General features: G+C 43.1%; 3 protein-coding genes and 1 pseudogene across 7 annotated transcripts; 1 reads left to right on the top strand and 3 right to left on the bottom strand.

The window, feature by feature from the left end:
- Positions 1 to 26: 26 nt before the first annotated feature.
- Positions 27 to 8,056, bottom strand: pfkfb1 (6-phosphofructo-2-kinase/fructose-2,6-biphosphatase 1). Of its 4 annotated transcripts, none has more exons than XM_068342277.1 (14): positions 6,796 to 8,054; positions 4,101 to 4,226; positions 3,908 to 4,004; positions 3,691 to 3,757; positions 3,327 to 3,401; positions 3,190 to 3,246; positions 2,983 to 3,104; positions 2,684 to 2,891; positions 2,456 to 2,602; positions 2,225 to 2,329; positions 1,621 to 1,750; positions 1,460 to 1,522; positions 1,131 to 1,195; positions 27 to 1,003 (listed from the first exon to the last, which is right to left on the bottom strand). In XM_068342277.1, the coding sequence occupies exons 1-14, from the start codon at positions 7,073 to 7,075 to the stop codon at positions 944 to 946; spliced, it is 1,602 nt and encodes a 533-aa protein (XP_068198378.1). In that variant the 5' UTR covers positions 7,076 to 8,054; the 3' UTR covers positions 27 to 943. The 4 variants fall into 4 exon arrangements, 3 of the variants coding, with proteins under 3 accessions (XP_068198378.1, XP_068198395.1, XP_068198386.1); XM_068342294.1 differs by having other exon boundaries at positions 6,782 to 6,986; XM_068342285.1 differs by lacking the exon at positions 6,796 to 8,054 and adding an exon at positions 5,073 to 6,085.
- Positions 8,057 to 12,078: 4,022 nt separating this feature from the next.
- Positions 12,079 to 16,569, top strand: LOC137604645 (UDP-glucuronosyltransferase 2C1 pseudogene; annotated as a pseudogene).
- A 447-nt stretch (positions 16,570 to 17,016) lies between these two features.
- Positions 17,017 to 18,399, bottom strand: si:dkey-78k11.9 (P2Y purinoceptor 1). The gene has a single exon (XM_068328602.1). The coding sequence runs from the start codon at positions 18,195 to 18,197 to the stop codon at positions 17,148 to 17,150; it is 1,050 nt and encodes a 349-aa protein (XP_068184703.1). The 5' UTR covers positions 18,198 to 18,399; the 3' UTR covers positions 17,017 to 17,147.
- A 332-nt stretch (positions 18,400 to 18,731) lies between these two features.
- ccn5 (cellular communication network factor 5) lies at positions 18,732 to 24,247 on the bottom strand. Of its 2 annotated transcripts, none has more exons than XM_068328581.1 (5): positions 23,993 to 24,247; positions 23,141 to 23,357; positions 22,529 to 22,918; positions 21,057 to 21,298; positions 18,732 to 20,241 (listed from the first exon to the last, which is right to left on the bottom strand). In XM_068328581.1, the coding sequence occupies exons 1-5, from the start codon at positions 24,053 to 24,055 to the stop codon at positions 19,954 to 19,956; spliced, it is 1,200 nt and encodes a 399-aa protein (XP_068184682.1). In that variant the 5' UTR covers positions 24,056 to 24,247; the 3' UTR covers positions 18,732 to 19,953. The 2 variants fall into 2 exon arrangements, with proteins under 2 accessions (XP_068184682.1, XP_068184691.1); XM_068328590.1 differs by having other exon boundaries at positions 22,529 to 22,777; positions 23,993 to 24,242.
- Positions 24,248 to 25,893: the final 1,646 nt, after the last annotated feature.

The following is a 25,893-nucleotide window of genomic DNA, read 5'->3' as shown; positions in this document are numbered from 1 at the left end:
CACCAGCACGTCCCTGACTTGTGAAGTAGATTTATTTTATGTACAATAACACTCTGGGGCTTTATTTACAATATTTCATTTAACATTGAAGACTTAATTTTACCTTCAAGGGACTCGTGACATTCATTTATTTTAATCATATTATTAAACACTTAAGCCCAATGAGGAACTGATGACCTCACACTGCTGCTGAACCAATGGGACACCACGACCAGGAGAGTGATGACACAGTTGTGGCTCATACTGACTTCATCATCAAAAGAAACTGTGGAGTGTGACATCATCACTGTCCTCCACAGACGCAGCAGCAATATCAGAAAGCCATCCCACAGGATGACATCATCTGGAGGCTGCACCGGTCCATGAGGAGGAGGATTACTATTGTACTCACATTTTCGGAGACTCCAGCTGTGTCCAGCTGAGAAACTTAGGATACTGTACTTATACTTCTGGTGTTAAATGAAGAGAATCAGTAAAAGATAACAAGAAATGAAACTTGAGTTGTTATCATTCAAATGACAAAAACTACCCAGGTAAAATTGTGAATTAAGACAGAGGTGCATTTCCAACACAATATATTGTTCCTTTGGGCACTGTCCACAGTTCTGATTCTGTCATTAAGTGATCATCACGTTATCTGTGTGACAGCCACACACATCGTGGCTCAGGTTACCATGGCGATCCTGCATTTATAAGACATTTCCTCTGGGAATCAATTTTTTTTCTCTCAATTCTTTGTAAACAAACAGTCTTAAACATTTTAATGACAGTACATTTGAGTCAGAGACATTTCGATCTGAAACCTGAAATCAGGCGTCTCTGAGATGTTTATCGACTGGCCGACGCCCACATTTTCACACCTTTAACTGGACTACAGTCCAGGTCTAAGGTGAATAATAGATGGTTCACGCCATCCTCGTTCCCACATTCCCGGATGTGACCTCTATATGTGGTCGGGAACCGTCTGCAGAGCTTCCTCTGGGTTTCTGTTGATGTTGACGTTCTGTGGTGGCAGAAATAAATCCAATGAGAAATGACACGTTCCAAACTCTTTCTGCACACTAACATCCGAAGTAGCATAGAACGACCCTACATGTCTGTTAGATGAATGTGTGTTGATGGAATCTTACCCCCGGCCTCTCTCTGTGGGTGTTCACCGCTTCGATGTTGAGGAAAAATGACTCAACTTTACAGCCTGTAGGAAAGAACAACAATTTACTTTTTGATATTCTGTAAGAACATTTCACCCAAAAGTGAAAAGAGTCATGAACTTCTCAGCTAAGGAAGATGGGGACTCATTTTGAGACCAAACACAAAATCATTCTGCACAGATTGTGACCTGTGATCCAGGGATCAGGGATCTTCTTGATCTCATCAGAGAATGCTGTTTCCTTTGCCATGGGGTAATTAGGTAATGACTGACTTTCACTTTGTGTTGACCTGCTTCTTTAACACCTACCGTAGGCTATCGGAGTAAGTTTGAGCACCGTGTGAAGTGGGCATCTGAGGTAAGGCAGCTCGTCTTCAGAGGAAAGGGTAAATGAGATTATCATGAAGTGATACAACATCACAACATAGTGTTTAGAGTCTCATATGTAGAGAAGAAACAGATTTCTGTACCCGCAGGTTTGTCCAGGAAGTAGGCCAGCAGGCAGCGCATCACCGCCTGATGACACACCACTAGAACGTTCTCCTGCCGCTCAAGCTCCATGATCACTGGTTCCAGGCGATGGACCAGATCCTCGTAGGACTGGGAAAGAGGTGAGCATCGCTTAGCTTAGCACGCTATCTCTGTCCGATAGTAGCCATAAAAAAGGCTCCAAAGCGAATAAAAATATACTTTTTCAATTATAGTAATAAAGTAGAATGATACTTTTATTGTTATTTATTATTCTAAATGTATCTGATAAATATGACACTTCTTATTCCTTCAAATGAATTTAATTTATTTGCGATATACCATTAATATATTATTATAAATTAGTCTCAGTCATCTGCAAACTTTTGTTTTGTTTTGAATATTTTTTCAATGTCTCTTTTATAAAAAGCCTCTGTGATATTGTTAAATTTAAGTACCTATTCTGTGTCTTTAATATGCTCAAACATGAAGTGACCCCCTGGGATGATGTTGTCACTGTAAGATGACATCAGAAAACCACAAGTCTGCTTACTAGATGAATGAAGAATTTTTTAAAAATCCCAGCATGCTCAGGGAAGCGCCTACCTCGCCCTTAGGATAACGATAACGGTACTTGTCCTGGTCTCTCAGTGCAAACTCCTCCGGGAAATTCTGCTGAATCTCCTCGTAGGTGAACTCCTCGCAAACTCCCTGAAGGAGAAACAGTGGGAGTGATGGTTAAAGGAAGGAAAGGCTTATCTTTGACCTTTGAAGCATTAATAATTGAGAGTGTGTGCATGAATACAGAACATGTTTAAGACAAAGAGATGGCCTCACAGCGTCGATCTCATTGAGGGCCTTCCACTGCTCGTACTGGACCCCCAGAGCCTCAGCGGTCTGGATGGTCCTCTTCATGTGGCTCGTCCACACCTTCAGGTCTCGAATGTTCTGACCCTTGATGAAGGCTGCCAAGGCGTTGGCGTACTAGAGAGAGTAATTTCTACATTTTAACAATGTTGTGAATGTCTGAAGTTGTGATGATTTGAACGGCGGAGCTCTACTCGCCTTCTGACCTCGAGGCGAGAGGCCCGTATCGCCCCCAATGCGACCCAAGAGGTTCAGCTCGCTCTCTCCGTGGCGACTCAGGTAGATGGATCTGGGCGTGACGTGGATGTTCATGAGGTAATAGACGATCCGGCTCTGAATGTGGTCCTGGACCTGATTCACCAGATATCTGGTTCCAACGTCAAAGATCTTGATGTAGGAGAGCTTCCTGAGTGTCGAGGAAACAAAGGACGTTGTCATAAATCAGCTGTCATTCATCCACTTCCTTCTTCAATCCCGCCAGAATTAAAGCTCAGCACCTGTCTTTCTCTTCGTCTATAGGTGTGTAGCAGGTGCTGTAACACTTGATGCGCTGGATGAAATCTTCCATGGCCTCATCAAAGTCACGGTCGATGTAATCTGGACTCCCAAATTTGACTTGCTGTCAAACGAAGGAAGATTTGAAATGTGACCTCCACTCTGCTGGCATTCACATGGAAAACACATCTTGGTGTGAGGCGTCTGACCTTAATATTCTCCGCAATGATCTCTGGGTCGTCACAGATTGACTCCACAAAGAAGACCTGTATTCAAAGCATCATTCAGGAGTTTGATTTCAGTCTTGTTAAGAAGGCAGATGAACAAAATTCACACATGCACTCACTTTGTAACCTCTTTCCTTTGCAAAGTTAAGGATGAGCATCCTCCTCTCTCTGGTGGTGTTGGTGGCATCAAACACCTGGATGGGACGGGTATAGATTGAAGTCTAGTGTGTGGGGTTTTATGCTATGTTACTTTGAAGCTCCAGAAATGTTTTGTCAACTTTCCGTTAACATGGGGCTGTGCGGAAGATGACCTTTTTGGGGTGTACCATATTTTTAAGAAAGTAAAGACCATTTTATCCAACTACATATTATTTTTCTCTTAAAAGCCGGTTTGTCTTTTATCAAATAAATTTGACACCTAAAAAAAATTACCACTTATTTTATTCTGAATACAGAGACCATGCCAGCTGTCCTTCTACTTACGGCTACTTGTCCCTGTTCCTTAGCAAAGTAGACAGCAACATCTTTTAGGGCAGCGGAAGCACAAGCTCTGAGGGAGAAAAGGTTAAAGGTCAGGAAGAAGTATGAATGCCTGACTGAGGTGTGGATATAAATGAAATTCAAATGACTTGTACACATTCTGATCATCAGATAATTAATTCCAAAAATTCTGTGTTCCATCTGGATATTTTCATCTTACTTGCGAATCCTCATGGCCTCCTCGTTATCCGGCTTAAAGAACTCAAAGTTCTTATAGATCTTAACAGCTTCCCTGCGGTACTGGCCCACGTTAAACACTGGTGGGATTAACGGAGATTAAAAACCATACATTCCATTTAAAACATCAGAAAAAAAAACCTAACAATCATGATGGATTTATTAAGAGGACCGACTTTTTGTGGGCACTCCAATCCAGTTCAGGTAGCGGGTGAGCTTCTTGGAGATATACGTCTTCCCTCTGGCCGGCAATCCCACCATCACAATCATAGTGGGAGAATTACAAAACTGAGGCACCGAGGCTGGAATAGACACAGAATATCATGGATTAACAGGAGCAGCAGCATCGTGCTGCTCAGGCGGACAGGTGGTGTGTGTGTGTGTGTGTGTGTGTGTGTTGTGTGTGTGTCCCTGCTGTGGTAATTCTCATTAATTAACAGAGAGAATAAGAGCTAAGATGTGCAGCTCAGATGTCTGATCTGTAAACCGGTGTCACTGGCAGGACATCCTGACACAGAAAGCATTAACGGATACACGAAGAACACAAATGCACCCTTAAAAGGAGCGAAGAAAGACTTATTCAGAGTGGAGTCTCATTCAGAAACCAACAGAACAACAAATCACAATCTGACAATCACAAGAACACGATAAAGTTCATGTGTGTTAAAATGTCTCTTCTCCACACATAATCCAAACCAGCTGACCCAAACAAAACAAGGATCCTGAGATGAAGAAGAATAAGAAGAATAAGAAGAAGAACACAACCCAGTTTGAAGATTATTCTTTAAGTGTTTCTCACCCGGCAATGACACACGTGTTGCGTGTTTGTCTGACCAGCTGTATGTAGCTGCATACCCACTGCCCCCCACGCCTAAAAAAACACTTTATGCTGCGCTCCCATTCAAAGACAGGCAGCCTCCAGGCTGTTCCATTATGAATGGATTTTGCCGCATCAGCAAAACTCTTAAAGCTCCATGCAGATGCTCCAGTTCGGTCCAGCCTGGTCATCTGTGAAGAGCATCTCTGAGACTGAGATCAGGAGAGGAGGATTTCACGGGCAAACCACTGAAGGAGGTCTTACAGCGTTTTTGGGATAGAATTTATTCTACTCCTCTCCTGAGCTGATCCGGCCCGGTTCAGGCACTTACATCCTCTCCTGCGGTTCAGGTTGCGGCCCATCCACGGCACCCAGATCTTCAGCAGAGGCGTCTGCGTCAGCTTCTTCTGGTCTGTTGGGTTCATGGCGCACAGCTCTGTGATCTGTGTGCATGTGTGAGCGTCACTGAACTCTGTCCTACTGCAGGTCAGCTGACTGTTGCTTAGGAGAAGCACTTGGTAGTCTGGTGGGGGGAGGCGACACGGCCGATAGGCCTCTCCATCTGTTAAAAAAAACAAAAAACCCAAGACCCGAGGGGATCTGCCAGAATCCCTGCTGTGAGGTCAGACGGCATTGAGTTTTCTGAGAGGGAGTCATGGGAAACAAAGAAAAGAAAGGCAGGAACCTCATGTGAATGAAGGAGTAACAGCCAGAAAGGGGTCTTCTCCTCCCTCACCACTAGAGGGCGGCTTAGAGCTTCACAAGGAGCACTTGATCCTCGGAGGCATTGAGTTAAGTGTCTATATAGACTAGATGAATCTTAAATATGAAAATAAAATAATTGAAAATATGCTTTTATGTGGAAACAAGCAAATATCCAATTAGCACAAAGTTGTAACAAGAAATAGTATGTATGGAGAGATTCACAAAAACAATAAAAATGGGATTATTGTTTTCATGTACTAATTTTCTAGAAACTTGAGGCCCAACTCTCCACAAAAGCTCAAAGAAATATGTTAATGCTGTTTATCTTTTAAACAAACATGGATTGTAAAATAATAGTAATGTGACATCTGCTCCTCTGCTGGTGGAAATATCACCAAGGAATGAATGTAAACTGCTGAAACTACAGGGGATTCCCCTGCATGAGGGTTTTCTACTTCCAATTTCATCGCTTAAGGAACATGAAGTCTTAAACTGACACATTTTGGAACACAAAACTCAAACCGGTGGACATGATTTCATCTGAGTATAAGCAGACAGCTACTCTTGGGCAGTAATTGCCGCTAACGGTCTGTGTTTCCTGTTTTTGGACCCTTCAGAGAAGTCATGTCCAGGCTAGAGTTTGGCACGTCCTCCAGAACAGCAGCCACGAGGGACAAAGTTGGCGGCCTTCCTCTCTCACACGAATTTGAGAATAATCATAATAGCCACAACAGCGACACACGTCTGCGTGCAATCATCACATGCATAAACGTCTTGACTGCATCCAAACGAGAGAGAGTTTCTGATGTGTTTCAAATTGCTGTTTATTGTATGGTTTTAACTGCCTGTTTGACATTTTTCTTAAAGTTTTAAATTGAGATCCAGAATCACATCAGGATATACAAATTTCCTTAACGAAGATCTCAACATCAGGAGGTTGCGCTATAGTTTTTTAGAAAACAACATACATTTTGTTTTGTTTACATCCAGACTCAGACATGATTGATCGAGCCCCTTTTATAATCACTCATCGCATCCTGGAAACTAAGAAACTAACAGGAAGCAACAATTCTATTTTTTTAACAGCAGCCAAAGCAGGTTCCTCATGCCAGTCTATTTGATATCATCTACATGTGCTCCTATCTGTGCAGAAGACATTTCATCGTAGCATAAGCGTCCCATGACAAGACGTGGAGTCTATTTTTACTCCTGTCTGAACTGCGCTTGGTCAGTATGAACATATCTGCGGCCTACATGCATCCTGTATGGGTAGAAAGCTGGCTGATAGTATGTCTATATGTTCTCTCTGCAGACGCAGGTCATCTGCGATCTCACCTGCGCTGTCACACCTGCGGAGCGTCGTATGTTCGAGCTCGGGAGGCTCCATTTTCTGCTGCTCTCCGGCAAGGACCATGACACAATCGAGCCGCGGGATTTAGTGTTCACTGTAAACAGATCTAATGCTCTTTTTAAAGAAGCTAACACCCCCCCCCTTGAGTGTTTTCCTCCCACCCCTGCACAGACATATGATAGCAGGACACACGGCTTGTCCTTTAATGTCTGCCAGGGCCAGAGTTCATGACGTACACACGCCACAAGAGCAAAGGTTGTTGCTGCACAGGAATACATCTAGACAATCACTGATCACTCAGCGCTCATGTCTGGTTCAATAAATATTGATGTAGCCAAATACGGTCATCAGCTGACAGTCATGTTGGCCTAAATGTGTTAACGGAAATAACCCGAATCCTGCTTTATTTTTCAAAAGATCAATGATGAAATTGACGTAATTCAGCTTGTTGTACAAAGAAAAATGACAAAAAGTTCATAAAGACACTCTTCCCGTTCTTCTTCCTGGATCAGCAGGTTGTTGCGACGGGACTGGTTGGTGATTTGATCATAAATATGCACCTTTAATCAGAAGGCTGTTATCTGCACCACATGACACACACTCATAGATACTAATAATATGAGTCATTTTTTCATGTTAGATTCACAATGCAAATGAACAAATGTCTTTATCTGACCCTCAATCAGCTTCAACGGGTCTGTTGCTGACCTTTGACCCAACCCCTCATAAAATTCAAATTCAGTCGTTCAGTCTCCCATTTATGGTAATCCCAGTCTAGATGCCAGCCTACAGACAGAACATGCACTAAAACCTGGTCGTTTTCTTCCTCCCATAATTTGCATTGAATCAAAGTTTTTGCTGCAGAACGGGCTGCTACCCCTCCAGCAATAAATTAAGGTTCATTTTGACATTGCGAGTTTACGTAACAAAAACAGGCATCTGTCATCTGCTCACCTGCTCAGGAGTCGTGGTCTCAGATTTATTTTCCGTGAACCTCTGTACAATCACGAATTAAATATGCCAAGTCTGTTGCACTCATGTTTCAGGAATGCTGAAAACATCTCTCTTGACCTCACATATGACCTTTTTGAAGATCTCCGAGTCTCATTGGGACTTGCCTTGTTCAATATTATTAATTTATCACTAACATCTGTCCTAACCAAAACTCAGCTGGATCAGAGCCGAACCTCCTCTATTATCAATATTGTTTTATAGGTGCGCCTCAACAACTTTCTGCCTGCATTGCTAACTATAATCAATAAATTTTAAGTGGTAAGTGAAGTTTGGCTTTGATAACAACATCCTCCTCCTCCTCATTATCCAGTATAAAATACCTGGATGACAGAATACAGTGTTTCTCCTAGAATAATAAATCATTTTCATGTGATATATGGTGTACCTCAGGGCTACGTTCTTGGCCTTCATGCTTTTCTCTTTGTGCTTCTCAACTGTTGGCCAAACTGCATCATTTCCTCTGCCAGCCTGAGGGCATCCAGCTGTTTGTGTGTGTGTGTGTGTGTGTGTGTGCGTGTGCATGTGTGTCTGTGTTAGGTGCGTGTGTGTGTATTTATATATATATGCATATACTGTATATACTGTATATACAGTATGCACATATGTATATGTATAAATACCTATATATATGTATGTAAATGTGTATGTATACACACACACACACACACACACACACACACACACACACATACACACACACACACACACACACACACACACACACACACACACACACACACACACACACACACACACAAAGTATATTTCCCGTAGAAATCCTGACAGTCTTTCTTTCTCTTGACAGCTGACCTTATTTCACTCCTTGGTTTCATCCATACTTGCTCTGTCATGTTGTCTTCGTTTGCTCATTTCCTTGTCTTATTAACTCTCTTCTCTGAAAGATGACTCTGCAATTTCATCCCAGCCAATAGTTAACATTTTGAGGGATTAAGGCTAAACAGCCCTGGAAAAAAACAAAACAAAACTGGCTGAAAGTTTTAGTAGGATTCCTTGCAAGCGAAATTAACCATTCACTTGCTCTGCAGCTGTTGATGGCCTCGGACATTAGATTTGTTATTTTGGCTCTGGGAATTCAGGAGTTTCTTTAACCACACATTATGTGATGCTGTTTGAATTTCGTTAACAGACATTTTCTGCAAAAAAGATTATTTAAAAACTTAAATTAAAACTTTGATTGCATTTTTTGGACTGAATGTTTGAGATCAAGGTGAGTCTGGTAACGTAATACACCCAGGCCACGGTTATCAAACCCAGCTGGATCTCTTTGATTGTGGAAGCTGTTTGTAAAGTTGCATCTGTTTTCTTTGATTTTAATGTAAAAACTGTTAGGGAGGCGAAAGTGAGCTTCAACTCCTTACTATGTAGGACTAAATGTAGCTGATACTCAGATCTAACAAACACAAGACATCCTGTGACTCTTTGAATGATGAATGCTCCTCTTTGTTTACCAGCTAGTCTCTACCTTTGCCAGCTGGCTGTTTGGTTCTGAGCCAGCGGTATTCCCTGGGTTTTATCAGAGCTCCGATTAAAAGCAGCTGTAAATCAGACCAGCCTCAGAACCTTGGGTGAATCCATCAACAAAGATACTACAGGGTGGACGCAGTGGCGTAGACATGACGCGTTAGATTGGCCCATTAACCTCCTGACTGAGACGGTCCCCATCCAGGGATTTTACCTCTGCTGCCATTTTTGGGTAAAACAGCAGCAAGACAGCATGTACATGGATGACACCATTTATAAGCTGCTAACCAGACACTTCAGTGTTTCACAAGGGTCTTTAACAGGGGTCACCAAATGGCCAGACAGTGTGATGGTTCTGTTCGGACCCGTGACCACTCCACAATAAATTCACGAGAGTAGATTTTCTTGGAGAATTTTTCTGACGGTCGCGGCTACAGACAGAGGGCGCTACTCCTCAAGTTAATACGGTAATAGCTCCACTCAGTTCAGCCAATCAGATCGTTTCTTTACCCTGCTCTGTCAGCGCACCTGGAAGTGAGACAGATCGCTGGCGCTGTGAGTTTATCGCTACAGCGGAGCACAAAGGAGGGGAGACAGTGAGGACAGCATAGCTCCAAACAAAAATGAGGTTAATGAGGAAAACCGCTGATTAACAATGAGTAGACGAAATTAATGTTTATTTTTTCGTCAGGTGGTTTAAAACCATCCTGCCTCATATGGTCCGAACACGTAGCATTAATTAAAAATGGTAACGTGAAGAGCCGCTATGAAAAGCACAGAGCGTTTGAGCAAAGTTATCCCCTGAAGTCCGAGCTGAGGGAAAAATAACGGAGCAAAATGTATGCAACGAAAGTTCACTAAAGGCATGGTGGATTTCGGGGCAACATAAAAAATCTTTCAGTGATGGGACAGTTATGAAGGAGTGCTTAAACACTGTTGTTGAGACATTATTCAAAGGAAAACAGAAAGATGAAATGTGTGAAAAAAATCAAACAAATCCCGGTGTCAACTTCAACAGCAAACAGAAAATCACAAATAATCAACAGCTTGATGCAGCTATTCAGAGAGCATCATGCATATCTGTGGCCATTAATGAGTCGACAGATGTTGCTGGTAATGTCCAGCTTTTGTGTGTGTGTGTGTCGGGTCCCTTCACAAAGATAAGGAGCTCTTAGTGCACAGAGCACACCTCTGTGAAAGAGCCAGTTTTTATTTATGCTTTCTGAACATGTTAATGTTTTTACTTGAAGTGTAGGCCTTCAATTCTTTGGACGTCTTTAATTTACGAGAAAAAGGATTATTCAGCTCTTTTTGCACTTTTTTAATTATGAGGCTTGTGTGTTCTTCAATCAAGCATAAAGGCTTGAAATTTATATGCCTGGGTCCACTTTTATTTATGGTGAGGTAAAAGAGCTAGCTGTGAGGTCAAAGAGCTAGCTGTGCACTCACTTAAACATATCCTGCATTGAAAATTGATAATAAATGATAATGTGGATATAGGTGCTGGCTATAAGACACAAACAGGACTTGGGTTTTGACCTTTTACTAAGAGGAAATTTTTATGTCCGGACCTCTGTAAGTTTTAATTGAATACCCCTGGTCTAGAAGAACTTTTAAGTCAATCGGCCTAGTCTAAACTGTGGGATGGAACTCATCCACATCAGACTTCATTTAGAGAAACAGACTATTTAATCTGGTGCAGAGCTGTTTATAGACATCTATAATCTACAGCGAGCAGGACTCTGTTTTATCTCAGGATGAAAGGTGTAAGAGAATATTAAGGGCAGCAACATTGTTGTTCTTTGTGTGTTCTTGTGGTGGCACAACATTTATCACATGATGTTTTTCAACCAGCAAAAATGTGAAAAAATAACTGATGATGACGCAAGAAGAGAGAAATAAATTCAGTTCATTTCATCCCTGGGGGAAGGGATGGGGTTTTGGGGGATGGGGGAAGGGGGAAGCCAAAACTCACATCATTCTGAGTTTCGGCTCAAATATGACTTCAGATACAATCTAATGCGAGGCTGAACATAACTTCCACCCATTTCCTTGGAGACAAGAAGATTGCTATCGAGTCGTCTACAGCCACTCATCTGACTTGTGGGTCACAGGTCTCAGCAGCCTACGGGTCGAAGGTGGGGTACACCCCGTACAGGATGCCAGCTCATTTTAATTCATTCCGAACCTTAAGTCAAGACCTTCTGCCCATTACTGTAATTCTCTTAGAAACTGGCTTAAGGAAACCATTCAGTATCATACAAGGGCAAATCTTTTTTGGTACTATTTATAAATTCTGTCATTTCATCTAAATTTATTACAGTTTACCTTTGACAACGAAAACCTGCCTCATTGGTGGGTTTTAAAGGTAATTCTAGAAAAAAATTGTCCACTTGTCTGACCTGGCTTGGATACCTTTGATTCATCTCCACCATGATTATTGTTCATCACAGTAGTGATTTTTTAAAAAAAAAATCAAAAATCTTTTTAAAGATTTTTTGTTTAAACTTTCTGGAATATTCCAAGGATCAAGATCATTTTAGGTGACCTGAACCGGACCAGTGGAGACAGCCGGCTTCAATCAGAATCCACCTCAACCAATAATCTGTCCAGTTTGCCAGCCTCTACTCTGAACCTGTGTGTGTGTGTGTGCGTGTGTGTGTGTGTGTGTGTGTGTGTGTGTGTGTGTGTGTGTGTGTGTGTGTGTGGAGCTGAAGTGGGGGATAAAAGCCGTCCCAGCTCAGTGCAGTGAGTGCAGACGCTGCTGCAGAAGGAAGGTTTTTTAGCATTTTAATCTAGAAACCTGTTGCTGGTTGAACTTGAAATCCTGCATTCCGGACCGGAACTTTGTAAAGCAATAGTTGGACAATATGTGGGTGGAGGGTTGGGAAGGCAGATCAGGCTAATTACAAACAGACAGCAAGAAGCTGTCCACACTGACTGCTGCAGGACAAACTTCATTCTTTCTGGACAGAGGAGCTGAGGTGAGGAGCTGTTTTACCCTAAATAGCTGCTGCTGCTGCTGCTTTTAATGAGCGATGTGGTTTCTGTCCTGAGATTCTAAAGGTATTACATCACACCATGCAAACCTGACTGCACAAACAAGCCACAGACCAGCCTGTCATTTTGTTATGTAAGACTTTGCATCTTTTGTGTATGTGCTGAGACCAAAATCTTTCTTAAAAATCACCACCACATCCTGTTACTGGGCGTTTGATCTAGTATGGCTTTTATCTTGCTGTAACTTGTGTGCTTCGTTGTGCAGTGGTGTGTTGTTCTGCTCCACATTACAGATTGAGATACGGTGATTTCCTTTGTAGCCACACAGAAAAAACTTTCCATGTAGATAAATCAGAAAGTTGATTGCATTAGTAACCAAGTAACTATATGCTAGGATGAAATTGCAGGGTCAACTAACTCTTATGAGACCTGTTCAGACTTGGAGGTTGCAAGACAACTTTATGACTTTGGAGAACTTTGGGTGTTGAACATTAATTAAAAGCCGCAGGGGAAAGGAAGCAATGGGCAAAGATCAAAATGGGTGAATTCGGACAAGAAAACTGCAGAGAGACAGAGAGAGAGAGGGAGAGAGAGAGAGAGAGAGAGAGAGAGAGGGCGAGAGAGAGAGAGATGAGGGGTTGGAAACATGTGATTGACCAGAATCTTCATCCGATCTAAGCTTCATACAGGTCAAGTTCGAATCATCAGCCTCATTCAGATCAGATGGTCCTGAAAGACAGGCATGCACACGCTGATGCATTCTTGCATGTGTCATAAAAAAAAAGAAGAGGTCATATTTGGCAACTCATGGCACGTAAACTGAGAATGGATGCTGGTACTGAACCTGTTTGGCTCTGGAGGATGGGATCTGCTGTTCCCAATCTGCTCCTGAACAGCTGATGATCTGCTGTACCCAGCAGACAACAAGAAAAGAATCCAAAAGTTTAAGAAGGAAGAAACAGACTTTAATTAACCTCGTTGGGAAATTATTTTTCCACTCACACACGTATATGCTGTGTATGTACAGGCCGTATAGCATGCACACACGAGGGGACCCATAAGCATGCAAATAAATGTTGAGGCGGGCATATATCTCATGGGGCGCACCAATGAGTAACTTTTTGGGTGCCTTGCTCAAGGGCACCTCAGTGGTGCTCAGTAGGTGAACTGGCACCTCTGTACTGTCAGCAAACACTCCAAATGTTTTGATCCACACGGGTCCACCCTCAGGTCCAAAGGCCAAAACCTAGTGGACTGAGCTCCTGTCACCCTAAAATATGCTCTCAAATAGGAAATACATGACAAAGAAAGAACAAACTGGTGAGGTGGAGGCAATGCTGGGAGAAAGAAAGATTCAGGAGGTTAAACTGGGTCAGCAGAAACTAACTGCGCAAAAAGGTAGAAACAGGAACTGTAAACTAACACCAGACACCAAGAGAGAACTGCAAAATAAAATACAAATTGTCCATTCAATGATAACAACAATAATAATAATTCATCAATCCATCTTCATCCACTTATACTGGGGCCAGGTCACGGGGGGCAATAGTCTCAGCAGCGAGGCCAATTCTTCCCTCTCCCAAGACACCTCTTCCAGCTCTTCCCAGGGGATCTCAAGAAGTTCCCTGGCTAACGGAGAGACGTAGTCCCTCCAGCGCATCCTAGGTCTTCCCCGAGGTCTCCTCCTGGTAAGACATTCCTGGAACACCTCCCCAGAGAGGCATCCAGGAGGCATCTGGAACAGATGTCCGAGCCACCACAGCTGTCTCCGCTCGAGATGGAGGAGCAGCAGCTGTAATGCGAGCTCCTCCCTGGTGACTAAGCTTTTAAAAACTAATTATTAATTAACTGCAATAAAATAAAATAATAATCAAACTTAATCAGTGGGGTTTTGCAGCAGGTATTTCACCTTCTATGAACTGTCCATGGACCTTCTATGAACCCTACATGAACCATACGTTCTCTCTCCCTGCAGTGATGGGGTCGTGTCCATCCCTGGTGTTCCTCCTGCTCTTCTCAGCAGCTCTCTCCTTTGTGTGTGATGGAGGAAAAGTCCTGGTTTATCCTTTAGATGGGAGTCACTGGATCAACATGAGATTCCTGGTAGAGGTGCTTCATTCTCGTGGCCATCAAATAACGGTGATACGCTCCTCCACCAGCTGGTACATTTCGGAATCCTCTCCCCATTACACCTCCATCACCATCCCCCAGCAGCATTCGGAAAACATTGAGAGCCAAGCCTTCATGACCTCCTTCTTGAAGAAGTGGATAGAAATGCGTCGGAGTGAAGGCTCCCTTTGGACGCTTCTGGATTTTTATGGGAACATTTTTGACATGGTGCGGGAAACCCAGCGCGGGGTGGCAAACATGGTTGTCAGCATCTTTGAGAACGAGACGCTGATTAAGCAGCTGAAGGAGACTGGATTTGACCTCTGTCTGACTGACCCTGCATTTCCAGGTGGACTGCTGTTGGGACATTACCTCCAGCTACCCTTGGTTTTCAACGTGCGTTGGATTATGAACGGAGAGGCCCACTTTGCCATTGCTCCTTCACCGCTGTCCTACGTCCCTCAGTTGTACTCCTATAATACCGACAAGATGGGCTTTTTCCAAAGAATCAATAACATATTCCGTCACAGCGCCTTGCTGTACATGCTCCACTTCATCTGCAGTCCACCTTATCAGGCTCTGTGTGATCGCTACTTTGGGCCTGATGTCAGTGTCATGTCGCTCACACAGAGCGCTGACCTCTGGCTGATGAGGATGGACTTTACCTTCGAGTTCCCTCGTCCCACCATGCCCAACGTCATTTACATCGGAGGGTTCCAGGCTAAACCCTCTGACCCTCTTCCGTCAGACTTAGAGGACTTTGTCCAGAGTTCTGGTGAACACGGAGTGATCATCATGACCCTGGGAACGCTGCTGGGTGATCTTGGCCCGGAGATATCAGCAATCTTCGCATCGGCATTTGCCAACCTCCCCCAGAAGGTCATTTGGAGGCACACCGGCGAAAGACCCACCAACCTTGGAAACAACACAATGATAGTTAAATGGATGCCTCAAAACGATTTGCTGGGTCACCCTAAAACCAAGATTTTACTCACACATGGGGGCACAAATGGGATTTACGAGGCCATCTACCACAGTGTCCCAGTTCTGGGCATACCTCTCATTTTTGACCAGTATGACAACATGGTGCGTTTGCAAGCCCGGGGCGTGGCTGAGATCGTTGAGGTCACGACTTTGACTGTTGAGTCTCTGACGAGCTCTCTGAGGAATATTCTAGATCCACAAAAGCCATACAAAAAGAACATGCTCAAACTGTCGCAACTTCATCGTGACAAACCAATTAAACCCATAGAGAGTGCTATCTTCTGGATTGAGTATGTCATGAGGAACAAAGGAGCAGGGCATTTGCGCACAGAGTCGTATAAATTGCCTTGGTATACCTATTACTGTCTAGACGTGATGGCTGTCTTTGCAGCGTTGGGTTTATTAGTAATCATATTACTTTGGAATTCCTGTAAATGTCTCATCAAATGTTTGAGGAAGATGAAGAAGTCCTCATCCAAGTCTAAGAATGAATGAAATCCTCATCTGTTGATGAGCATCAGATCACCTGACCTACAATTTATAATGAAACAACAAGGCACACATGAACTTATCAGCAGTCATCGTCGTCCACAGCAATTTTAAAAAGATCAAACTACTTGAACTCTGATCTAAAATCTAATTTTTTCATTGAAATAAAAATTAATGTCACGAGTAATTGTTTTGTAACATGTGCAGATTTCACATTTGATTATTGAAGTGCGTCTGTTATGTCATGTTTTATCATTTTTTCAGCTTTTCGACCAATCGACCAATCGATCAATCAATCGATCAATCAACCAATCCCTCAGTCAATCAATCAATCAAGTCAGTTCTACAACACTCTACTATCAACTACTTAAATATCTCTCTGTGTTTGTTTACTTGTTGTTCTTCCCTCCTCGTGAAACGCAATAAAATGGCTAATTTACCAGTTGGTTAACAAGGCTAGTGGCAGACTCCATGGATGTCAGCGTTGAAAATACTACACATTTATCACATTCATGGTCCCCAGAAGATGTACCCTACAGATGATGAAGAATTTTCTCTTTGAGCTCTGCAAGTTGTCATTTTAGCAAAATAATTTGCCTTTTTTCAAACGTGCACAAAACTCCCCCGAGAGACAAAAGTACTTACTTTTTCCTTATTTTAACAACAGGTTAATAAAAATGTAGTTTATGTCTTACCTTTGGTTTCTGCTGTATTTTGTTAGAATGCTAACATACGTGACGTAAGGATATTAGCATGCTGACATTAGAATTTAGCATATAGCATGGTCTCATAATGCAACTATCTGGGCTGGAGACTCTGTGTTCAGTTTCAATCCTATATCTGTGTGTAGAATAACTTTCACTTTTGCCAAAACCCAAACGAACGTGTATTTTTATCAAAAAGAGGAACCGAGGAACCTAGACTTGAAATACACTTAAAGGAAGCATCACGTTTGATTCCGAAACCCCAGATCATCAATAAAATCAATTAAACCAGGTTTGGGTTTACACAGAGAACCAGAACCACAATTTTTACACATGACAAAACCATTGACTTCCTGTCTTACTGGGTCTGACTGAGTCTCTGTATAACATAGTCACACACTCAGAAGATGAGCAAATCCCAGACGTGAAGGCTGGTTTTTAATTTGATATTTTCAAGAATTTTTTACAGCAATGAACCAAAACCAAAAACTCAAGAGTTCACTGAAAACATCAGTGTTAAATGGTCATGTGAAAAAATACATTGGTCATGTGAAACAATACAATGGCACTATTTTGCTCTCATTTGTGCCAATTCTGCCTGTGGGGGGGCAGACGACTCCACGAGGACCTGACGGCAGGGCCAGATCAGTCGTCTCAGCTGAGTGCCAACACCCCAGTCTTCATTCCCATGCAGGTAAACAAGAGGGTTGAGAGCACTGTTCAAACACACCAGACCACGACTTATCTGGCGAGCGATGAAGACTCCATTCGACCATCCATGACACTTCCTCTGCCTGAACAGAACTCTGGACCAGAGGTTGAGGTTCTTTAAGACGTGGTAGGGGATGTAACAAACAGAGAAGAGGAGAATTAAGATGAGCAACAGCTTCAAGCATCTCGTTTTCATCATCTTGTCAGTGGTCTCTATGCGATAAAGGACGGCAATCGCATGTCCATAGCAGCCCAGTGTGATGAAGAACGGGACGCAAAATCCAACGAGAGTCCATCCGAGGCTGTATTTCAGGTAATCCTCAATGTGCTTGCTATTGGTTGTATCGAAGCATTTTTTAGTGTTGTTATATTTAAATGTTTTGGGGAAGAACATGTCTGGAAGACTCTGAGCACTCACCAGCAGCCAAACCACCACTGAGATGATTACAGAGTGGGTGAGGGTAATCCTCCCCTTCACCCTCATGGGATGCACAATGGCCAAGTACCTGTAGACGCTGATGCAAGTCAGAAACCCAATGCTGCCGTAGAGATTCAGGTTGAAGCAGAACCTTGTAATCTTGCAGAATGTAGCGCCAAAGATCCATTTATTCTTCATGAAGTAGTACACCACCAGGAATGGAAGCGTCAGCAGGTACAAGATATCAGCGAGTCCAAGGTTGAGAACGAACACGTTAATGTTACCCAGTTTCTTCCAGTTGTGCAGCAAAGACTTCAACCCCCATCCGTTAGCCACCAGGCCGATGATGAACACCAAGATGTAAACAGGAGGCAGGAATCTGCTCGTGAACTCAAAGCCAGGACGAGGGCAGGAGACATTCATCATCTTCTCAGTTGCTACGATGCCTTTACTGGCAGTGACCTGCGGTGAGGTGGGTGCATTTTTCATATAGGACTTCCTGTTTCACACTCTGTGACTGAGTTCCAGGTGAACATGGCTTGAATATAAGAGCTGTTCAGAAGCATCTTTGGGGTCGATCATGCATCTTTCTTCTTCTGCTAGACGTGTGAATTGTGGTGAAAAAGTGGTTCGAGGAAGCAATGTCAGAAACACACAGAGTCCCTCAGTAGAGGCTTTGTGGTTACAAGTTTCATTAAAATGTGAATTAGTAAAAAACACAAGATTAGATATGTAATGTCTGTTTAACATATTCCTGGTCCTCTGGATCTGGGTGCTGTGGAAAACACTGATTGTCAAGTGCTTAAAAGTGCTATTAGTCACATTGAGAGCAAAAAGTGTTTAATACCAGGAGGAAACAAATTAATCAGTTTTACAGGCTTTCCAGATAAAAAATGATGGATGGATAACAAACTATCAGATGATTTGTACTCAAAACTTAAAGGAATTTAAAATTTAAAATTATAGACTGGTGCTTAAATTCATCTGGAATATTTTCCAGGAAAGAAGTCAACAAAAAAGCAATGAAATATCCATTCATTCATTGTTGGTTTGTCCAGAAACAAGTAATTGGGAAGGGAGAATTGTTGATAAATGATGACATAGAGGTATGTAAAGCATTATATACACAATCATACTCTAAATGTGAATATTATACATGAAAAATATAAATCAACAGCAACAAAATGCAGGATTTTTTTTACTGTACATAGGAGATGTTTATCCAGGACTATTTACAACAAAACAAAACACAAGGACAAAAGTGCAAAGTCATCTGAGCACAAACACACACATTAAACTGTACAGGTTAGAAAAACAGCGAGGGCGTCGGTCAAACACGTCTTAAAAATATCTCTGTGGTCAAACCAAACTGATCTGTCATCTCGTAAAATCTGCTTCACTTCAAGAATGGAGAAATTTAAACTTTAATCCAAAGATGACCTGATCTAAAAATAAATGTTGAACTAGTTCAAACCTGCTTTCTCCAAGTGTCAGATCCTAAAAAAGTAGAAGTCAGTCCTGCTTTATCGTTTTGTGAAATGTCGTGAGTAGAAAAATAAAAACGAGCAGAAGATTTTCTCTGTCTCTGCTGAAGACTGAATATAAATTAATCTAAATCAAACATCAGCTTTAGTTTCACGTTACCTGATCAGGCACCTCCATACTTAAAGGAATAATCGTGCCCTTTGACATCCAGGAGGAAAAAGAGCGAATCAGTGCACATCCTCTCAAAAAAACAACTTTTATCTAACAACAACAGGTTTTACATCAACTTCTCTTTGTTCTTGTCAGACTTTCTCTTTGCTGTGAAGCACTTTGTAAATTCTTCTTTTTAAAAAAAAAGTGCTATAGTTTGTGAATAAGAGAAGGTTAAGGGAGTTAAAGGATTTTGGTCAATCTCTTATAATTCTTAATAATCTGTAGTGCATCAGTGGGTATGTTTGGTCAAGCTTGACTGATTTAGAGTCTGAAAACTCAAATTTTAGAGAACTAGCCAGAATTCCATCATCTAATGTTTCTGGTACTGATTAGAATCTGAAGAAAAAGTCAGAGGTTGTGAAGAGACTCCTCAAAGACAGCGGTGAGTTTTTAAACCCTTTGAATGGGAAAATTAATGATCGTCCAATCAGATTCATCCAATTTTGTTTTTGTGATCGTCTCCATTGATTGGTTGATCTGGATCTCCATGGTAATGCTGATGGTCGGCGTCCAGCCCCTGACCCGGTCTGTGACGTCACCAGGCCGGTCAGGGCCTCACCCCCAACAGGGCGGGGTTGGTGAACGGTGAGTAGGGGCAGTTGTCGTGGCAAACGCACGAGTGGATCATCATCACGGCTCGATGTCGCAGCCTGCCGGTGGGGCAGCGGAAGGTCGCGTTGGCGGTGGAGGTGTGAAAGGGTGTGCAGCAGCGGGAGTCGGCGCACCGCCCGCAGTAGCGCAGCCGGTAGGTGCGGGTGCTGTAGCAGCCCTGGTGCACAAGCCGCACCGGACCTGGTGACATATAGCTGGACTCGCACCGACTCTGCTGCCCCCCCTGGGAAGAATAGCATGCAGACAGAAAAAAGAACATAAAGGTTCCGGTAAGTGATGGAGGTGAAAGTTTTTTTTAACAGCTTCATCCAAAATTCATCACGTCTTATATTCTTGTTTTATTTTATATTTCTATTTGAACGCCTTCTATGTCCCATCTTCTTACGCTGGCTTCAGAGTTGGCTTCATATATAAAATGCATGCAATCCCCATAGGGGCCACTAGGGGGACCCAAAGAGCGCTTGAAATGTCCCACAAATAGGAATAAGGCCGTTTGGAGGAAAGCGCATGGTAATTAAAGAAAACTGGATTTTAAAACTGTATTGTCTGAACCCTTTTTTCACATCTTTATAGGCACAGATTAAAAACATTCAACTTCAGATTTCATTCTTGCATCGTTGTTCTTGTCCTTTTTGTCTTATGAGAACTTCTGATCCATTCCATTTATTTTAGTACTGTTGTTGGTTTTATTCTCTGTCTGATTAGATTAATTATGGGACGTATTTTGTAGATGAATGTTCTGCTCTTTGAATATTGTAAACACTTTGAGTGAAAGCAGTTTACAAAGTAATGAACTAGTTGACGTGTTGACAACAGTTTGTTTTTATTGTGTTTATTTGTCACCACATTCAATATGCCACGCAGTGGGTTAGTTTGAACACCAGATTAGTTCAACCTTAGAAACTGTAGAAAGTTTGAAATAATCAAGGTCGTTTATAACCTGATGAAATACTCCTTTGTGTTTAGGTTTTAAAGACTAAAACTAAAACCCTCTTTTGTTCGTCTGTTACATAGCGCCACGCTGTGATCAAGACTCACCACAGGTTTCCTTTGGGGGGGTCCAACTGGGTGGCAAGGCCGCACTTTACAGAGGCGAGTCTCCATTTGCAGCTTGCAGGCTGGGTTCTGGTTGGAGACCCGAGTGGACACCCCGGCGCCGCAGCTCTTGGAACAGGCGCTCCACTGGGTGCTCTGCTCTGGACAGGTGGAGGTGGGTGGGGGTAGTTTATTCAGAGAGTGACCCCGCGGGAGGGACGGCCATATCGAGGTGGGTCTCATGGCTGAAAAAAAACAAGAAATTAGAACCAATAAAAGTCCCATCCAGAGTTCATGTTGCTCCAGAATCAAGAACCTGTGGACTGGAATCAATCCCCTCCAGGGACGTTAATGTCTAACCTGATTACTTTTCACCCACAGAAATGTCCAACTGAAATCTAATCCAACATCTGTGAATGTAAAAATCCAAAGTGACATATTGTTCCTGCCAAATGCAATAAGTTTATGACATAATAATGAGCAGAACCTCAGGAATGACATCACAACGTTTGTCTTCAAGGACAAAATGTTCTCATGATGTCTGAGTCCGACGGTGTTTGGAATACCAGATGGGCTTTAGAGTGGCTTCATTTCCAGCTTACACACACACACACACACACACACACACACACACACACACACACACACACACACACACACACACACACACACACACACACACACACACACACACACACACACACACACACACACACAGTGGCTGGTGACATTTCCAGTGAATTGTGGGTTATATTTGAACTTTGTGAGTTTTCCTGTGGTCAGACACGCCCCAGTTTGATGAAGACATGCTCCAGTAAAAACTTCCAGACATGACCACAAATGACAAATCTCATACACATGATGGAAGGAACCTGCTGCTATAGCAACAGGTCATCAACAGGCGGAGAAATACGCGATAATGCACGCGAGGATGTACGTCCCGGCTAATATGTGGAAACTTGTTATGAACTAATGTAAAGGAAGATTCTTGAAATAAGTTTTTGATTTTTGCAGGATTTGATGAGAAATTAAATATGAAGCTGCAGCTAGGAGACGTTAGCTTAGAATTAAGATCAACAGCTAGGCTAAAAATGAGCCAGGTGCTGTCCAAAGGTAATAAACAAAATGTGTCTTTGGTTTTTGTAGCAATTGCCCAAATTATACATTATTATAGCTATAATATGCCAGTTGTTGAACATTATAGCGGCTAGCAGGCAGATTTTGTTTGATTTACTCAGAGCCAGTCTCACGATTCCTTCCAGCGGCCACCTGGAGGATGTTTGGTGTTTGGTAACTCATGCATTCACCTGTAGAGTTTATGCTCCACGGAGGTCCAGAGCTAAAGGAAGTGCGGCCCATCTATTCCCACTTCTTATTAATTATAGTTTTATTTACCAAAATGTGAAACATCTGAACCACAAGACAGACCTCACCGACTGCCCCCCCTTCCCCCCGCACTCTGAAGGCGATGATACCTGTGATTGCGTCCTGGATGACCGTGTTCTCCAGGTCTTCACACACCCATTCCTTGCAGCATTTCCCCGGCAGGCGGATGTGTTGCGGGTTGGGACAGTCTGGGGTGGGTAGACGGGCGTTCAGGGGGCAGGCCGGCACACAGCTCACCCCTCCACCCCTGCAGTGGCAGGACATATCACAGGAGGGCTGAAACGACTGGCCGTCCTGGTAGCTGACGCCGTTGACCTCACAAGCCAGATGCTCCTGACCTGCGAGGAACAAACAGCACAGACGTCTCAGCGTCGTCGGCCACACCTGCACCTCTGTGATGTGGGGAAGTTTAAACAGGAAGGATGGCGTGATGATGAAGGGAGGGGAGGGAAACCAGAAGAGCGAGGACACAGGAGCCGCTGTCTCTGAGGAAAAACAAGCTCCTCCTGAGCAAACCTGTTTTTCAATCAGAGCGATGCTGCAATTTATCAAACTCAAAGCGCCGCCGTCAGACCAGCCGTGTCAACAGCAGTCCTGGAAATGGAAGCTGAAATGTTTAAGGGTTCTGGTAGTTGTGTGTGTGTGTGTGTGTGTGTGTGTGTGTGTGTCTGTGTGTGTGTGTGTGTGTTACCCACACTCACCAACACATTCCCCAGGGCCTCCGGGGAAGCTGGCGCTGTAGTCGCATCGCAGTCCTTTGATGCCATCACAGGGAAACACGGGGGTGCAGGGTTCACCTCGCTGCCGGGCACAGACCTGGCAACAACGGCAGCCATCCAGGACCAATGGGATGCCGGCGGGGCACCTGAGGGCGGGGCCAGGGCAATGGCAGGGCATGTGACACAGCTGGCACAACACCTGCAAGGATGGAGGGGGAGACAGGAAGTGATGTCACTATGATTCCATCCTGGGTGTCATTTATTGTTGTCCTCATGACTGCTTCACATGAGCTTTAAAGACGTAATGACATAAATAGAACCAGATAAACAACTATGATGTAATTTAACAGTTACAATGAACTTAAAAAAGCATCAATAGCAACATGCAGGAGAAAAATCAAGTTACATCAACATTAAATGCATTTTTAAAATATATTTAGGATTGATGCCACCTAGTTCCAGATAATTTATCTGAGGTAATGCTTGTCATTTTTTTCATTTTCAAAAATACCAAAAAAAATCTTTTGCTCCTGTGAGCCTTTGATGCATGTCTTTTGACTTAAAGATGATAATTTAATTACTATTTAAGGTTTGTTGAAAATTAACATCAAAAATTCCATCAATTCTGGATTTCCTGACCCACAACAAATTAGAAAAGACAAAAAAAACCCAAACCAAATGGACAATGAAAATCATGAACATGCAGTTAGAAACTAAAGATATTTTATCACCTAACCTGGCCAGCAAATATAAGACATTTATAATAGAGACATGAAAGCTTAGACAGACCAGAATATGATCCCATTCCCAATGAAGCACCAGACTGAGCCTCACCTGTGCCGACAAACATGTCAGTGCAACCAGAACTATCACAGCGTCTCGCAGCGGTCGGTCCATGGGAGCTGGTGTAGCTGACGGTGTCGTGACGGCGTGGTGCGACCAGAGCAGCTGTTTGCTAACTGCTCATTTTTGCCCATGCTGACATTTATAAAGTCTGGACTCTGATGTCACAGGCTGACGACCGTGTAAACAAGCGCCGGACCGGCATCACAAATGTTTCACATTCCTCCTCCCTGCTTTCCACTTCCAGACTCACACTCTACACCTCCACCCCCAAGTCTTTCCTGTCCTCTAGCCCTCCTCCTCCTGTTTCCAGTCTTGTGGCGCTCTGAGTTTACACAGCTTAACGGGATCTGAAGGGGGAAAAAGACATTAGCTTGGTTGTCTACGAGTCCAACAACCGCCAGGGGCTTTTGTGGCCAGATTTTATCTGATGTGTTCGCAAGGCAATGGCTTCAGTCATTCATCCTCTGGAGAGCATGAACATGGGGCGGAATCCTACAGCCTGTGACTGCAGTCAGATGTAAAAGAGATCAAATCCATCTTTCCTTCTGGACTCTCAACTCTGAGGTTGGCCTGAACTTATTGACATCTCTTTCATTGAGAGTGACGCGATTTGGACTTAAAAGAGAGTTCCAACAGCAGCCTGGGTAAAAGATGTTAAACATATGGAACGAAGGAAACATTAGACTGAATACAACTGAGATGATCAGAAAATGGTTGATGGATGTGCAGCAGGTCTCCAGGACCGGCTCATCCCAGGATACAGTCTATGTTTCCTTAATTTGTACAGCAGGGTATTTCAATCCCAGACTGAGAGTTAACAGCTAAAAGTATGCAAAAACACAGTGCAAACATGATGCTTACCATAATCACTGACATGCTATTAGCTAATTAGCATGAAGCAGTTATTCATTGAAAAGGGACATAAAGGTTTCCACTGGATGAACTACATCAGATTATAGATAAACTAATATACCTGCACTTCCTCCAAGTAAACAGTGCTGCTGGCGTTATAATAAAATATAGTAAAGTAGGGTTCATCCTCTGGTCACCATGAACCACAGTTCACCACAATGCACTCTGCGGTTGTTAATGTATCTCCACCAGGACTAATCCCACCTGCTGATATCAGTATTCCCAAAGCAGCTGATGTGGCTGAAAAGACGACGGGCGCCTCAGGGTTAAACGATTCAGTCAAAAGAAACAAAAGATTCCTGAATTTCACCCTCAGACATTTCCCACGCAACTGGGTGGGCATCGCAGGCATTCTGAGAGGAGCTATAAATAGAAGGAAAGAAAGAGGAGAGGAAAGAATGAAAGAATGCATCCAGGCAGGTGGGATCCAGGTGACCAACCAGCGTGGAGCTTTCTTTCCAATCTGTGCTTCCACATGTTTTTCCCGCTCTCCGAGAATGTCAAGGAAGGATTTCAGGGTAATGGAGGGAGATCTCAAATTATTTCATTCAACAAACAGACTGCTTCAGTTGGACTTCCAGTGTTGTTCTGTATGAAAAAAAGTCTTCCTGTGCTCAAAATATTAATGCAAGATTTTGAAAGATCCTAAATATACTTGATGGGAAACATGGCACGAATAGAAGGTCTCCATTATTCCCAATCCGTGAAAAGCTACTGTGTAAAACGGATTTATTCGAGTCATATCATCAACAAGTGGAGCCGGTATCAGTCATAATGAGATCATACAGGACATGCCAATTCAAACCAAGAGAGGGATAGAAGGCCCGGCACATTTTCCAGAACATCCAGATGTTGGAGGGCTCCAGACAGTCAAGTATCACTCAGACAGTGTCTAAAGAAAGCCTGAGTCCTGCACAATGACCCTCATTCAGTCCTGGTGGATATTGTTTTGGTATGTGACGGTATGCAGGGAAAAC

This window comes from Antennarius striatus, chromosome 2 (assembly GCF_040054535.1).
Source record: "Antennarius striatus isolate MH-2024 chromosome 2, ASM4005453v1, whole genome shotgun sequence".
NCBI lineage: Eukaryota > Metazoa > Chordata > Actinopteri > Lophiiformes > Antennariidae > Antennarius > Antennarius striatus.
Note: the sequence above shows the minus strand (reverse complement) of the source record. Positions and strands in the feature narration are given on the sequence as shown.

Bases quoted from the DNA above. Each gene is read 5' to 3' on its own strand.
- pfkfb1 (XM_068342277.1), bottom strand. From the start codon at position 7,075: ATGTATTCCTGTGCAGCAACAACCTTTGCTCTTGTGGCGTGTGTACGT. The intron at 3,402-3,690 runs GTAAGTAGAAGG...CGTCCCATCCAG, and splicing joins AGGAACAGGGACAAGTAGCC to GTGTTTGATGCCACCAACAC. The intron at 1,523-1,620 runs GTACAGAAATCT...TTTCCTCTGAAG, and splicing joins CTTCCTGGACAAACCTGCGG to ACGAGCTGCCTTACCTCAGA.
- si:dkey-78k11.9 (XM_068328602.1), bottom strand. From the start codon at position 18,197: ATGAAAAATGCACCCACCTCACCGCAGGTCACTGCCAGTAAAGGCATC.
- ccn5 (XM_068328581.1), bottom strand. From the start codon at position 24,055: ATGGACCGACCGCTGCGAGACGCTGTGATAGTTCTGGTTGCACTGACA. The intron at 22,919-23,140 runs GTGAGTGTGGGT...CCTCAGAGACAG, and splicing joins AGGCCCTGGGGAATGTGTTG to CGGCTCCTGTGTCCTCGCTC. The intron at 20,242-21,056 runs GTGAGTCTTGAT...TATTCTTCCCAG, and splicing joins CCCCCCAAAGGAAACCTGTG to GGGGGGCAGCAGAGTCGGTG.